Source organism: Microtus pennsylvanicus, chromosome 10 (assembly GCF_037038515.1).
Source record: "Microtus pennsylvanicus isolate mMicPen1 chromosome 10, mMicPen1.hap1, whole genome shotgun sequence".
Lineage (NCBI taxonomy): Eukaryota > Metazoa > Chordata > Mammalia > Rodentia > Cricetidae > Microtus > Microtus pennsylvanicus.
In genome coordinates this window covers 30,932,955-30,949,197 of record NC_134588.1, presented here as the reverse complement: position 1 = coordinate 30,949,197, position 16,243 = coordinate 30,932,955, and the positions used below count along the sequence as shown (strand labels likewise).

The 16,243-nt window shown below is 52.5% G+C and overlaps 1 protein-coding gene across 1 annotated transcript; it reads right to left on the bottom strand.

Annotated features, from left to right (window-relative positions):
- Positions 1–314: 314 nt before the first annotated feature.
- On the bottom strand, positions 315–14,661 carry Lad1 (ladinin 1). Its single transcript, XM_075988075.1, has 10 exons — positions 14,250–14,661; positions 7,519–7,656; positions 5,326–6,202; positions 4,621–4,725; positions 3,717–3,760; positions 2,547–2,619; positions 2,313–2,447; positions 1,987–2,073; positions 1,671–1,745; positions 315–1,324 (listed from the first exon to the last, which is right to left on the bottom strand). Exons 1-10 carry the CDS (start codon positions 14,285–14,287, stop codon positions 1,319–1,321), a joined length of 1,578 nt encoding a protein of 525 aa, XP_075844190.1. The 5' UTR covers positions 14,288–14,661; the 3' UTR covers positions 315–1,318.
- Between the last annotated feature and the right edge of the window lie 1,582 nt (positions 14,662–16,243).

Sequence of the window (16,243 nt, the reverse complement as noted above, 5' to 3'; positions counted from 1 at the left end):
CAGGGACCTGGTGCTGGCTCTTATTAGCCATGCTCTGAAGTGGGGCCACTGCCCCAGGCTGCCTTCGCACCTGCCCTCCCTCAAGCTGGTTCTAGGTGAAACCAAAGCAATCCCCTGGGAGTAAGAGCTGTACCGACTTAAGACCGCCTTCAGACTCCAGTTAAATGGAGCTGCAGGGTACTGGGCTGCCTTTCTTGGTTTGCTGTGTGTTTCTGGATGGCTCAGCATTCTACACACACACACACACACACACGAGGCCATTGTAGTGACCTGGAAAGAGGAAGCCTGGTGGAAAGATGGGGTGAAGATATGTGGCCATTCTGTACTCTCAAATGCTTTTATTTTGTGTGTGCTTTGCTTGCATGTAGAACCATGCACCGTGTGCATGCAGGGCCCACAGGTCCCCTGAAACTGAGGTTCCGGTTGATACGTAGGTGCTGGAGACTTGAACCTAGGTTTCTCTGGAAGAGTATCCAGGGCTCTTAACTGCTAAGCTATCTCTCCAGCCCCCAGGTCTGAACTATTAAATCAGCATGCTAGGACCACTGATGACAAGCCTACCACCTTAATATGAGAGAAGATAGGAACAGAGTTCTTCCTTTCACCAAAGCCAATGGCCCCCTCTCCCTGCGGCTGACCCGGAAGGAAAACAAAACCTACGGGGACAGACCCATCAGTGTTACAGTCAGTTATGCCTGAGAATGAATGAGTTTATCAGATCCTTCCTGAGAAAAGATTTTTCTGAGTAAAAGACTAGTGGTAATACAAAAAGGCACTGGGCTCCGGATCACAGTGGGCGGGAGGGGGGACATGGCAAAGCGGGAAACGCAGTACGTGGTCGGTGTCTGATGACTCCTTTCCAGTCTTGAAAAAGTCTCAGAGAGCAGTGACCAAGTCTAGGACTTGGTGCGGGAATGTCACAGGCACACAGAGTACCCGCTGGGAGCAGGTAAGAGAGATAACTCTGGAGTTGGCAAACACCCCAGCCTGATACTGGCAGTGAGCAGGAGAAAGGGGCCGTCTCTAGACAGGACATGGAGACTCCATGGCTGGTGTGCCAGGGCTGTGTTCTGGGCTCAGGGTAGAGAGTGCCTGCATCTGGAGAAAGCATCAGAGCACATCTACCCCGCCCCCGCAGGCAGGGCTGGGGAGGGGCTGGAGGTGGGACACTCATCTTCCTGGCCCCCAGGGACCCTGATCACACTGGCTGAGAGACAGAAAGGGAATGGGAACAAGGGTCAGGAGTGCTGCAGGCCAGGAGCTGGCACGAAGAAGGACCCTCGGGGTGCATGTCTGTAGGTCTGTCCTGGCAGGGCTTTCACACCTGTGGGACAAAGGGCAATTAGAACAAGGAAACGGGGTTCATGGGACTATGGGGGAAGGCACCTCTGGACAAGATAACCCTTTGGCCAACCAAGCCTCCACCCACCCACACTGGGTAAGGACCCCAAACCTTACAGTTAGATGGGGCAGGCTTTGCTAAGCTAAGGCTCAATCAAGCCAGAACAGGGCTCCCATTACTCTCATGGGTAAGTCATCTAAAGAACACACGGGGGGCAGAACCTGGGTACCCAGACCACTCAATGGCAACCCAGTTAGAGCTGTGCATTTGGATAGGTTGGGGGGGGGGCTTCCATATCTCAGAGCTGGGCACCTTCTGCCCCACTCACCTCGGCATCCAGGGACATGGCTGATTTGTTTCCCCATTGAGCCCTCCTGGTGACGGATGCCTCTTTCTGTACCTCCTGATCAGAGTAGAAACCGAGAACTCAGAGGTAAAGAGGGACTTGGGACCCCCACCTGCCCCTTCCTGATGTGTTTGTTCTTCCTGAAGAAACAAGGACTCAGACCCACCCCTCTCCTCAGCTCTCACCCACAGGTTGGGTTTCTACCCTATACCCTTTGCCACCAGCTCCACTTCTGAAATGACCCATTGCTGTCAGGCCTAGCTATCCCTCCTCTGACCTGATATGTGGGTAAGGGTACCTGAGCGCCCTGGTCTCCAGAATCCTGGGTCTTGCTGATCCACAGGTTAAGTCTTGATGTCACAACCCCTGACAGTCGCAGATTCTCCTAGAAAGAAAACTCCCACCTTAAGGTTTGGAGGCCCCAGAATGGGGACGAGAGTCTCTCTACCACAACATCCACTTGGCACAAGCTATGTGTAGCTGGGACAGGTCCCACCCTGGGGAGTTCTGCACCCAGTTAAGGAGACTCAATCAGAACAATACAGTTTCTAACACTGCCGAGGCTGAGGCCCAGGCTTCAAGGATGTCAGACCAGAGCCCCAGCAGTTGGGATCTGGCCCTCACCTTTCTGATGGTTGGTTCTGTGCGGCTCTGGCCTGCCAGCTCCTTCTCAAAGAGGTGGCGCTTGCTGGCTACACCGGCAGGAGTCACAAGAACCTCTGTGCGGGAGGAGCCTGGAGACCTGACAGATTCGGATCTCTGTAAATCAGAGATAAGAGTGGCTGAGCCATAGCTGTAATGTTCATAAATAGTGCCCTCCACCCCGGCACAGGCTCTGGAGGAATCCTCCGCTCCTACCTGTATAGCTGTGTGGTATCTCTCCAGTTTCTCTCCCAGCTTCACCGTGCTAGCTGGCAGCCTCACACTGGCACTGTAGGATGGGAAGACAGATTTGAGATGAACCAGCCTAGACTCCGCCCCCCAGGGAGGCCAGGCTTGCCCCCAGGGCTTGAAGAACAACCCCTAATACCCCATCCTGAGGGCCAAGAGGGAGGACAGGGACTGATGAAGAAGATGCCTTTGTTGCAGAGAGGATTGCAATGACTTGGTCAGGGTGAAGTTTACAGACTCCAGGAACTTCTACATCTCTGAGGAACAGCCTGTCTACTCCAAGGGGCCTTTGAGGATTAGACGAGCTTCCCACTGTTCCCTTCCTGCCTCCTCCTCTCACACCCTGTCCCTTCTACTCACTCAGTTCTCACAGGCTGCGAGGTCATGATAGCCCCTGCGCTACCCCCCACACCCGGCTCTCACTGCTGTCCCTGCGTCTGCCTGCCTGGGTGGCTATGGGTTTAATGGTCTCAAGTGAGTCACTTGAGGTTAGCCACTGTCTTGTCTTTGTTCTCCTCTTGCTCTGTCCCCTCTCCCAGCCCTGCACCTAGGAACATAAGCCCTTATTAAAGGTTTAACAGATAGGTAAGTACGGCACAGGTGGGTGAAACTTTAACACCGGCACTAAAGTTTAGATTTTATTTTTGTCCCCGCCCCCTCCCCCAAGCAATGTTCCATCCCCCATCTATTTGGCTCAGTGATACAGGGGTGGTTACTAAGTATACAGGTTCCCGGCCACTGCTCTGGGCCTGCCACAGCCAAGTCTTTTCCTTCTTTGTCCTAACCATAGTCTCCCTTCTGGAAAGCTCTTACCCTTTCTCACCCCAACTCCAAGATAGACCAAAGCCTCCTCCCTCTTCAGAGACCCATCAAAGCTGCGTCTCCTCCACGCAACTCTCCCGGGGCCCACAGGACAAGTACTCCCGACAGCACACAAGCTGTAACGGCACTGCCACCCCGCGTCATCTCAACCTACCCCAGGACCTCCTATCAATCCTGTCGCCCCGCCAGATCTAGAGTCCCAGGCAAAATCTGCACCTTCCCTAATGTATGCTGCGGCACAGCCTGGCACACCGATGGCAAGTGAAAACAGATAACACATAGCCAGAAACAAGATCAGGCCTCCAGGCAGCTCACCTGCGGGTTAAGGTTGTTTCTGAGTTGTCTTTCCTGGGGCTCATCTGAAATAAGAAGGTAAGTGAGGGTCTTAGGCAAGTCCATGCCCCCTCTCCAGTGAGGAGTCTAGCTCCCAGGATGCGTCTTCTTCCTGAGAATAACTCCCCGCACACACCAAGTGCCAAGCCTTCATAAAAAGTCTTAATCTGGAAGCACCTGCCTTCACTCTTCTGTGTGTCAAAGCCCTTCCAACTGCCACTGCACCCCAGCCAAGGTACCTGTTATGACCTGTGTTCCTATCTGCCTCTCCACTAACCAAGAGCCTTGAGGGTACTGGTCAACCTCAGGCATATGGTCTTCCCCAGGGCCTGGCATGCATCGAGTCACAAGGCACATTCAACCAATGGATGAGCAGATGACCCAGTAAACAAAAGGACCAAGAATAAGCCCTGAAACAGGCAAGACTTTCCAGTCTCATCACATAGAAGCAAGGAAGGGGCAGAGAACACTGGAGAGAAACCTGCTGCTCTCTGTCCTTCCCTCCTCCTAAGGAAGATACAAGAGAGCCAAGACAGGTCAGTCTGCTCTGGCAAGTCTGCTCTGGCAAGTTCATCTTCCTGCAGTCCTGATCTTATCCACTAGGTGGGACTGCTCGTGTGTATCTCTCTCTCTCTCTCTCTCTCTCTCTCTCTCTCTCTCTCTCTCTCTCTCTCTCTCTCTCTCTCTCTCTCTCTCACACACACACACACACACACACACACTTTCTAGGTCTTCAGCCTGCTCGCGTTGGGCACCGTGGAAAGTCAAAGCTTCTGCCTGTCTAAAGAGACTTCCTATTGTGTAACCTAGGCTCTTGCTTAATGGGTCCTGATTTCCTTTGCCTACTCTGCGGCGGATTAATGACTAGGCTTCACCCAGCCCTTACCCGAAAGGAGATGGTCCTGGGGCTGGAGCGTTTGAGGGAGCTGCTGTAGGTGAGCAGAGTAGGTGAGGATATGTCTGCCTCTTCATCCTTGCTGGGAATTTTCACCTGAGTGAAACAAAGATGTCAGATGAGAACTCACCTTCCTCCGTAAAAGGGTAAGGTGCTCCTAGGCCCAAGAGGCCCCCAAGCCCAAACTTCCAGGAGGCCTTCAGGTGACCTGGCTCATCCCAAAAGCTAGAGATGTCTCACTCTCCCGCCCCTGCTATACAGTGACCGCACAGCCTCGTGTAGCCCAACCACCAGGCAGAGCTTTAGTTTAGAAAGATCTGAGGTTGTCTAAGCTTGCTATCTAGCCCAAGGTTCCCGTGCTTAATGGGTGTCTGTTTCCTCGGCGGGCTCTGTAGTGGACAAGGAACAAGGTTACCCAGGCTCTGAACAGACATAAACGGCTTTGGGGGCCGGAGTCCAGGACCTGGATGAGGATGTGGTTGGAGACCCCAGTACTCTGCACTCGGCCCCTTTTGGTTCCAACAATCTGCCTCTGACTCAGTGCCCTATTCGGACAGTAGTTAGGAACTCTGACAGCTAGGAGAGAAAAAACCTGCCAAGACCAGCCCAACAAGGGAGGAGAGGAGGAAACAAGGGAGATACAGGCCTCAGGGCTGGACTGTCAAGGAGGGCAAAGGGGAAAGGGGCAATGCCAACCTGGAGTGTGATGGGTGGGAAGCGAGAAGCCTTAGTCGGAGGGTCTGTTGTACACTGCTCTGCAGAGGAAGGTGGGCTTTTCCCAGGGACAGCCCTTCCTCTGGGCTCCCTTGTGGTGGCCTGGCTTCCTCCAGGGCCTGGGGGCTGCTCTGAGGCTGTTGCCTTCTTTGAAGTCAGCTTTGTCTCTGAGACTAGTGACTTCTCAAAGATGGATGCTTTCTCTGACACCAGCCTCCTCTCTTGCATCTTCTCAGAGACCACGGCTTTATCTAGAACTGGAGCAGGCCTTTTCTCTGGTACTGCTGTCTTCAGAGACGTGAGTGTCTTCTCGGGGATGGGCGACTTGTCTGACACACTCGTTCTTTCTGGAACCAACTTCTCTGGGCTGTGCTTCTTCTCAGCCGGGGATGCTTTCTCTGTGGCTGCTCCCTTCTCTGAGGGGCAGGATTTCTCTGAAGTCAGTCTCTTGGCAGGCACTGGAGTCTTCTCTGGGCCAGGCGCTTTCTCAGAGACCAAGGTCTTCTGCTGGACCTCTGCCTCCTCTGGAAGCTCCTTTCCCCCTCCCCCAAGCTCTCTTCCCTTTAGGGGCTCTTCTTCCTGGGCCCAAGGGCCTCGCTGCTCCCGGCTCAGTCTCCGGCGAGGCAGGGGCTCCACTTTCTTCTTAGGCACAAGGGGCTGCGTCGAGGTCTGCTCGGGGTCTGGGCTGTCCTTTTCCCCCTCTAGCGTCTCCTGCACCGGAGCCTGGACAGCCTCTATCACCTGCCGCCTCTGTCGCCGTTCCTTACGAGTCCTAAGGATGGCCTGTATGTCTTCCTCTTCATCTTTGGAGGCTGTGGGTGATGGCTTGGGGACCTCTGCTTCCTCCACACTGGGAAGCCTGAATCAAAAGACACAGGGAGTCAAGGTGGACAGAATCAGATGACGTCAGGAGTGAGGGTGACCCTGGGTGCAGATGACTCAGTGAGATGCCTCCAGGGCCACCAAGGAGGAAGCAAATAAGTCAGACCCTGCTCTCCCTGTCCCACCACCACTATTTCAAAAATAACCACTTTTCTGCATTCTGTGTACCGTTCTGCCCTTCCGAAGGGTCAGTTGAGCAAAGCACCCCAGGGCTCTAGTGAAAATCACAGATTGCTGTGCAGTGTAGAGTGAACGGTTCCCTGTTCATCCACATCCACTAACATTGATCAAGCAACTGCTTTATAGGTTCTAGGCCTGGAGCAATATTGGCCAGGAGGGCTCAAAGGAGTGAGTTCAGGCTCTGTCCATCAGAACTTAGAGGAGGCCATGGGAAGTAACTGGTAGGGAGCTAGAAGGAAAGCCAGGGCTTCTGAGGCCCCATTCTGTCCTCCGTAGGGTATGCGTGAAACGTGGTGGCAGCCCTGGGTTTGGATCAGTCCACGGAACACAGCCTGGTCTTCCTTCATTCGGAGATATAAAGGAACAAGAGCAACATAAAATAATTGTGCGAAACTCAGAGGTCCTAGTCTCTCGCCAAAGGAGTCCACGCCTGCTGTCACCCTGCTTTCCATGTGATTTCAGGCAAATTAACTTACTGTCTGAGCTTTCCAAACCTGTAAACTGAGCTTGTTAAGCCGTGAAACGAGAGCCATCCCATGAGAGCAAAGTCCTAGCACACTGGCAACATTCAGGAAGTTCTGGGTCCTTCTCTTCCTTTCCCTCATAATCCCCAAACCTAGATGTCAAGATTGGTCCCCTTTTGTTCTCCTTGGAATAGAGACAGTCAGAGTATGGGGAGGTAGCCTGTTTAAGGGACATTTGACAAAGCTGGATAGACACTGTCGCCACACTCAACTAGGTACAGGTCCTTGATAAGTTATCTAAGCATGCTTCCTGAGTCTCTCCTCCTGTGAAACAAGTTATCAACAGTGGCCTCTCAGACATCATGAGGATGGAGGGACCACATACATAAATAAAATGTCCAACAGAGTAGGGCTCATGGACAGGCTCACCAAACAGCTCCATGAGTGTGATGACGAATGTAGGGACCACACTTTAGTTGAGGATGGTGAGGAACTTAAATTTCATCTTCCCACCCATTCCTATTCATCAACCTATTCCTGGACCAAATCTCTAGCAGGTCAGATTTCACACAGTCTTCTGGGGCAGGTAGGTCCCCTGCTTCCACTCAGAATGGAGAAATGATGTTCAGATCCTAACCCAATCACATACCTCTCCACAGATCTCTGAGCTCCATTCTGGGTCACTTTTGGAGATTCATCGTCTGTGGTTGAACTCAGGTTGCGGTGCCTCCGCCTGCGTTCTCGCTCCTGTTCCTCTTCATCCTCCAAAGTCCGCTGCCTGGCCAGGCTAGGGGAAGAAGGCAGGCATCAGCACAGCCCAGAGACCGAAAGGCACCTTCCCTAATAAGACTTCCACAGAAGAGAAGACAATTGCCTTCAGTCAGCCCTGTGGCCAGCGGCCCTGTGGCACTGCAGTGCTGATGCTGGGGCAGAGAGGTTGTAACTACAAACACACACTAGATTTCAAAAACCCAGGATGAAGAACAAAGTACAAAATTTCTCACTGCAACAGTGTAACTCTCTGTGATGGCCTGTAGTTCCAGCTAGCTAGAAGGCTTGAGCCCAAGAACCTCAGGCTACTCTGAGCTACACAGTGAAAGTCTGTTATCAAAAGAAGAAAGAAAGATAAAAAGTATATATTGACTCCCTATTGAAATGATCACTATGGGGTGTATTAAAGCAAATAAGATACATTATTTTTTCCCATTTTACTTCTTCTTTAAGGTGACTACTAGAAAATTTAATCTTTCAAAGCAGTTCCTTTCTTTACAACTTGCAGGGATCTAGTTAGACCAGAGTGTCTCCTGGTTGGCATCACTGAATTTCGGCCAGATAATTTTTTGTAAGGAGCTACTTGCAAGGGTACCAAGCAACACCCCTAGATGCCAGCAGCAGCAGTGTCCATTTGGGACAACCAAAGACATCCTCCAGCATAACCAATGCCCCTTGGGATACTGATACTCCTGTGCTGGATTTTCCTGTGGGAGCAGAAGGTCTCTGGATGATGGGAACAGGGAAGGTGGCATGGTTCTCTCTGAAGGAAGAAGGTGACCTCATCAAGGTCCTCGCTCTTCTGAGTTCTTGACAGACAATAACGGAGGAATTGCCTCAAAGTTGCTCGCTATGCCTTGGCCTCCGGTGGTCAGGGTAAGGGTAACTCAGAAATGAGACCAAGAGAAAACCACTACATCCTTCCACTTCTCAGGGCCTCCCTCAACTTTTAAAGCCATGTTCTACCTGCCGGGAGCAGCAAGGAAACCCCACATACTCTATGTCTGGTTTCCACTCCTGTGACCTCGCATTTGTGGGGCTAACAAGACACGTTCAGGCAGCCGAACAGCCTCCCACTAATCCATTCATGCAGCCAGCCAGGCATCTGGCAATCCAACCAACCCGTGCAGTGCCCCCTCACCATCTTTATACGCATACTCTACCAGAGACCCACCTATTGTCCACCCCCCGCCCACTTTCTCTCCATCCACAGACAAACAACAAATAGACAGTTAACGGCGCTAATGAAAGGCGCCCTTAATCCGTAACTAAGTTTGGGTATTGAGGAAAGTATGCCTTGGCATATTCCTCTTCCCTATGCATAGTTCTGTCCTTGGAGAGGCAACTTTTGAAAAGCAGATTGTGTTGGCTTGCAGCTGAAGAAGAGAAGAGAGATAAAAACCCTTCTTCAAAGAGACCCTTACTTATACATATGTTACAATGAGGTCGGGTTTAAGGTATAATGTGCTAGCCATGTTTACCTATTTCACTTTAGAGATTTCTCAGAACGGGGTGTACAAGTCTTTTTAAAGTGGTTTAGTCACTAATGCTAAAAACAAAAAACAAACAAACAAAAAAACCTCCTGGGTGTCAGCAAGAGACAAAAATCAAAACCCCAGACAGGGAGAAGGGCCCTGTCCTTCTCATTGTGTCTATTTCCTGACTACCCTGCTGCAAAGCTTACAATCTGTACACACTGCACCGCATCTGAAATGTATGTGTGGGCCTCTGGGGTCTGCTCAGGGCCTGGTCTAGTTCTCTTGCTCTTGGGTAAGTCACCACCTTCCCCTTTTCACTTTAGATAAGGACTGCTCTCCCAGGCTGAGCATCCTATCTATACAGCCAACATTCACTAACCCAGTGCTTTTTGAGGGCCGACAGGTCAGGCATGATTCTAGGAGCTAAAGTCCAACAAGCAAGAAAATAACACATCTGCCTTCATGGAGGTTAGGGGAGTCAAACAACAAGCAAGGAAGCAAACCCAGGACAAAACAATTAGACTCGGCTGGAATGAGAGAAATGCTTGGGTGTAGAGACCTGGTTCAAGAGAAGGAGCCAGCAGGGTCTGTCTGGTGGCACAGGGTCCCAGAGGGGGGTTGTGAGTGCAAAGCCGTAGTCTAAGAACTGGGGCTCAGAGGAAGAGGATAGGCTAGGGACAGCCAACAGAGGAGCTAGGCAAGAGAAAAGAAAGAGCAGCAGATTCTGAAGACCTCTGGCATCTGACATGGAGACCAGCACATAGCCAGTGCCAACGAGTGCAGAAGGAAGATGCAAATGTCACTGGCAGAATCCAGGACTCTCCTCTTCCTGAGAAATCTCCGACTTCTGCCTTGATGCAGAAGAGTGCACAGAGGGAGGCAGTCGGGGGCGGGGCTGAAGGCAATATGTCCCATCTCTCTAGGGAAACGGGTATCTGCTCATCACCTCAAGGAAAGGAGCTACCATAGAAAGAACCTTCTGGAATATCCCAGTTCCACTATTATGAGGGCAACCTCAGGTCCTCTGCTCATCTGAGTCACAATTGTATCCTGCCTCAATGCAAACGGAAAAGGGCTGGGGTTTTCCTTTATGGCCTTGACCATGGATCTTAAGCAGGACTCCCCTGGGCCTTCACATGAGCCCCGTAATCTCTGAATGTTTACGGACTTATTCTTCAATCACCCCACACTGCACACAAACCTATGGTCTCTCTCCTCCACCAACTGCTCTTCCTGCTCTCACTCTGCATGCACCCTGCCCCATCCTAGCTTGGGAACAACTTCTACCCTCCAGAGAAGGTCCATATCCAGAGGAAAGTGAACACTCCCGACCCACACCCAGTAGGGCTGGGTTGGAGCCTCCAGGATTCCTTGACCATGAGCAACACTGTTCCCATAGGCTGCTCACTGCCCTTGGGGAAGCAGGGGGTTTGTTTGCCCTCCTCTGGGGCCCTATGTGGTGTGCCATCAGCCTGAACCAGGTCTCCTCAAACATGACTCATACAAGCTTGGGACAGAGCTAGCTGCAGAAGTCAGGGCCTGGTGTCCTTTAGTGTGTCCAAGCTTTATGCTCAGACCCCAACACTCAAAAAGGGTGATGTGGTCACCAACACCTGCTACTCAGAAATCTCCTGACACCCAGCAAAACATGAGTCCTTTTATTACCTCACCCCACCCCAGGAGAAGAATGTTGTCTCCAATAAGCAAAGATTATTGGCCTGTAAAGAATAAATGGACAGAAATGGAAGAGAAGAAAGGTCAGCTTCCTTAGCAGGTACAATTACTGGAACCCCAGAAATAAATCAATTATTTTGGGGGCTTAAAACGGGGCTTGAAAATTCAAATATGGTGAAAAACAAATCAATAAGTAAAAGAATGAAGGAGGGTGGTCTTAGCACTTTACAAATACCACTGATGCTAATCCATACATAGCTATGAGCAAGGTGGTGCTACCCAACTCGACTCAGAGAAGCCTGAGGCTTGGAGAGTTCAGAACTTTCTGGATGGGGATTGGTTACTAAAAAGAAGGAACCGAGACCTTCCACCTGAGTCACTGTCTCAAAGTGTCATGCCCTCATGGACCAGAAAAGATGCCCTGCAAGTGCTGGTCCAAATTGGAGCCTAACAGCTGAACATTCAGAAGGAAAAGGGGGCCGGAGCAGGAGCAGGGTAGCCACGCTCAGGGTGCAGTTACAAGAACTGCGGTTTGGGGAAAGCCAGCAACTATGAAGCCCTAGAGCCAGACCCTCTGTGGAATTTGCAGGCCGTACAGCCCAGAGACTTGGCAGCTGACTGTGCAGCCCAGCCAAGCAGCTCACTGTTCACTCCTCTCCACACCCTTTCCTCCACCTCCTGGCCTTCACTAGGGGAACTATGTCCCTCTCGGCACCTCCAGGTGAGGCTGCTATCCATCCTTACTCCCAATTCATCAACTCCACCCTTTCTCATGGATGGCTAAAGACATCACTGCCCTGTTACACACGGAGTAGAACCCACTTTCCCCAGGGGTCACAGAGAAGCCAAGTACAGGGCAGATGAAGGTTCAGCTGCTCTGGTTTAAGTAGCTAGAGGGTTTGTAAAGATGCTCCAGAAGCACTTAGTGAACCCTGGGGCTCAATGAGCTGGACCTGGGGAAGGGGAGAACAGTGGAAGGGCCCTCAGGGTGGCTGTGACTCTGGGCCAACCTTCAGCTCCTGACCAGACAGGCCTCCAGCTCCCCCTCCACACGCTGAGGCGCTATTGCGGATGGTCTGAGGTCCCTTCTGCCCCAGACAGTCTAAAGAAAAGTATCAGGAGAATCCAGAGAAGCACGGGAGGTGAGAAGGCTGTTTAAGGGCCAGGCAAGGAAATGATTAACCACTGGCCACTTAGTCCCCGTGCTCTCGGATCCACCCCTCACCCCCCACAGACAGGCTGGCAGATCCTCACTGGTCACCAGGTCAGCACTGGAGGAAAGGACAAGACTGGCCAGGGCAAGCAGCTCTCCACTGCCCTGCCCCAGGTCTGCAGCTCCTGAGCCTCACGGCTAAGGACAGCGCATACAGCCTCACGTCTTTGCTTTGGTTCTAGTTAAGGCCACCCTGGGAGGCTCGGTTGCTGGTGACTCACAGCCCTTTCCAGCCCTTTCCTGCAGCCCGCTGGGGCTTGTTGCGCATTCAGAGAGCAGAACAGGAGCGGTCCTCCGTTCCAGGTGTCTCGTCAGGGAGACTGCTGGCAGCAGCTGCCTCTGCCCACGGGGTTCCATGAAGACTGGGACCGGGCAGGGAGGCCAGACTAGGTCTTCCGGTGGCAGGACTGGTTCCCCAAGGCTTCACTGTCACTTAGACTGGACATCCCATGGGAACTCAGCCCCACCCTGCAGCCACAGAAGTCTATGTCCAACTGAGCAGCGGACAAGCTAAGACCAGACCTCATCCCCATTAAAAATCCTAGTCCCCCAGCCAAACACACACACACACACACACACACACACACACACACACACGGGGGGGGGGGCCTTTGAAAACAAAAAAGTAAGTAGAATAAAATTACAAACACTCAGCAGTCTGGGCACTTTGAAGGAAGTGAGCCCTGTTTTGTATTTATAACCTAACATGCAGTTCTAACATCTTCAACAACCATTTAGATGGAACTCGTTGGGAGCAAGCTCACATGGGCATAGCATCTCTACACAGGCCATAAACATGCTCACCCACACAGACGCTGCACTCCCTGTATCTGAACATGCATTCATAGGCACTAACGTGCCCACACCCAGAAACAAAGACACTCCTGCACCAACCCCCGCGCACACTGACCCACAGGCAGAGTCCAAGGCCTTGCCCCCGCACCAGCTCCACCCTCGGCACATACCTTCCCTGGGGTGTGTCTGACCTCTAAGGCAGCCTGGGTTCCCTCTCCAGAGCAATGGATCTCACCCTCCTTCTGGCTTGCCTTTCCCCTTCTCTAGATACCTTGGGCCTCTCTGTACTAAGACTGAGGGCACCCATACCTCAGAGCAGGGTCCCAAGGGTCTGAGGAGGTCAAATGGATGAGAGTCTGTGAGAGAGTGAAACAGAAAAGAGAAACAGGAAAGAAAAAAAGTGAAACCCTCTGAAGCCCTTGGGGAAACCCCAAGGGGCAGCAGTTTTTAGATGGTGGAAATTGTGAGAGATGCCTTGATAAGCAAGGTTATGGTACCCTTGCTGCTAGAGTGTTGCTAGGCTGCACCTACGAGATAGCTCTGACCCCACAGTAGGCCTGAAGACCTAAGTCCACTTGAGAGAGGACAAGAGGCCAATTTTACCCTGACTGGAGCCTAAGAAATAGGAAGAGCAGGGCTCCAGTGTGGGCCTCTGCTCCCTTAGGACAAAGGATGCATTCCAAATTAGGGACTCAGTGGCAGAACAGGGGAGGAAAGATGCTCATTTCAATGGTTCTGGAGAGGTAGGGGACAGCTCCAAGAGGAGGCACAAAGAGAGGGGCTGCCTCTTAGGGACCCACCCCTCCTAGGCTGCTCTGACCCTGATAGGCTGTCCAGCAGGCAGGCATAGCACATACAGTTTCTGACCCAATGGGACCAGTTCACAAACTTAGATAGCAACACGGGCAGGGATAGCAACTATCCTGCTCCCAGCGTAGATGCCACCCCAAATGAGAGCTGAGAATCTGAGCCTCTCTTAGGATGGGGGAGCTGCTTTCTCTGACCCTAGTCACAGATTCCGGCTCCGTTGACTCCATTAGGTGGGGCTAAAGGACACTCCCTAGACCTACTCTAAAACTCTTTAGAGAGGAGCAGAGACTGGGGGTTCACTCAAGAATAAGGCTTGGAGTAACTCTTGGACCTTCCCAGCCCCGTAAAATGTTCCTTTGCCCTCACAGACAGTGGCACCCTGGGCTGTCCAGGCTGCGGACCAGCCTTCTCCTAGCCTACTCTTTAGGACCTAAGGGGACAGGAAGCTGCGGAGCAGGGAAACCACACTCCCTGTCATCTGAGGGGTCGAGAGTTTGGTCTCAAGTCTGTCCCCACGAAAAGCAACAAGACCAGGGTCCCGCTCCACCAGGGTAGCAGGCCTGTGTCCGGGAGAGGAGATCCGAAGAGGCGAAACTACACCCCAGCCCCGGCCCACCCAGCCTCGGTGACCGCTCTCACCTGGACAGCGCGGACCAGTCCTTTCTGCTGACCGACATGCTGCCGAGCCCCGCGGCCGCCGCGTGCCGAGCTCCGCGCTCCGCCGCTCACCTGCGGCCCCTCCCCCGCGCCAGGTAGGGTCACATGGCCGCTTATCTCAGCCCGGCTCTGCCCCGCGCCGCCGCGCTCCCATTCGCCGGCCCTAGGTGCTGCCTCTGGGATGTGGGCGTCCCAGACAAAGCCGCGCTGATCTCCGCCGGGGCGGGTCTCCAGCGCGGCCGCTCTGCGGGACTGTCCACCGAACTGCGGGCTGCAGCGAAGCCGGGGCTAGCGCGGGGTTGCACTGCTGCTGGGGGTGAGGGCGGGAGACTTCCTGCTCAGAACCAGTTGGACCAGCTTGGCGCCGGCCCGCGTCTTCCCTCCGAGTCGCGGTCCGGAGTGCCAGGGAGTAGGGTAGGGGGCGGGACCCAAAGATCGGGGTCAGGCTGAGCTCGCTGCCTGGAAATCGACTTAGTCCGCAGAAACCCAATAGCTGGAAGCTGAACAGAAAAGTTTGAGCAGGTACCGTAATCTCGGGTGTAGAGTGCCGGCAGCTGTGAGAAAGTGGGGACTCCCTAGAGAACACCCCAAAGTCAGAAACTTTCTTAAAGACTCTGGTGAGATGAGCAGACGCTCATGAGAAACATCCCCAAGAAAGCTAGCCTCTCCCAACAGGAGATGAGGCTCAAACCCGCCAACAGGGAGGGAGTGCACACGGCTATAAAAATATATGCACCAAAGGCAGGAACCCTGCTCTCTGATACCCCACCGTAGGCTAAGGGGCAGGGCTTAACTGTGCTATAGAAGCAGTTTTGCTCCTCCAGGAAGCATGAGGACCATAGATAACTGAGACTAATATCGCACCAACCTAAGGCAACTCGGACACCACCCATGGGCACCCATTTGGGTGGGAAATCAGGTGAAGCCAGGATCAAGTACCTGGATGGGAATTTTACCTTCCCTGAGAGATCAGAAACGGAACCAACGGCTACTGCAGGCCCTGCTCAAAGAAGGATGGGTACTACACAACCCACAGAATGAGAAGTCAGAGCTGGCGTAATTGCCTCCAGAGATCCACTTGTCTTTGCCTCCTAAAGCCTGGAAGAGCTGGGATTAAAGGCATGAGCAAGGGGGCTATTTTTTGTAATCTACAAAAGAAACGAAGGGGGGTTTAGTCAGAGTTAACATTGTTCAGGAGGTGGGGTTAGCAGGAGCATGGGAAAGCTGAACTGTCAGAGGTAATTGCCAGAGCTGATGAGTTGAGCCAGGGATTCAGAGGACCAGGAATTCCAGAGGGCTTAGGAAGGAAGTTGGCTATAGACCACAGAGGGTTTCTTGATATTTCAACCTGACAATTAATTCTCGGTTTGGGGAGCTATCTCGGCATTGTCAGATGGTCCGCTGCCCCCAATACCCATTTGAATTTAAAGTCTTAGGAGGAGCTGTTCAGGAGATCTTTGGATGTTGGTGTAGGAGCTTAGGAGACGGCTTGGCATTGTGTGCCCTATAACCCAAGGACAGGGATTGAGCAGGAAAGAGAAAAGAACACAGAGTTGGTATCTATGCCCATGTCTTCCTGACTTCCCAAACATCTTGAAAACAAATCTCCCCTTAGTGTCCCTTAACACTTTGCTGAGCACACTGGGTGCTTAAGAACAGTTTGGAGAAGTAAATTAGCTTTATTTAAGAAAATCTGCACCATTGAAATTGACATTTGTAGTCTTAGTCACGAGGAAGCTGAGATCGAGGGGATTCCAGGCATCTAGACCCCTGACCTCTCGGATGAGGTAAAGCCAGGGTATGGTGCCTCAGTAGCTCTCAGGGTTGCAAAGGGAGTGTAAGAGGCACAGCTGGCAAAGGTGACCGTGTTCTTGTTCTCCAACAACTGCATTCCTGGATAGAAAAGACTCTTGGACATGAACACCAGAGGAGAGGCCCGTGACTGTTCAGAGAAGCTACTGGGACACAGAAGCCTG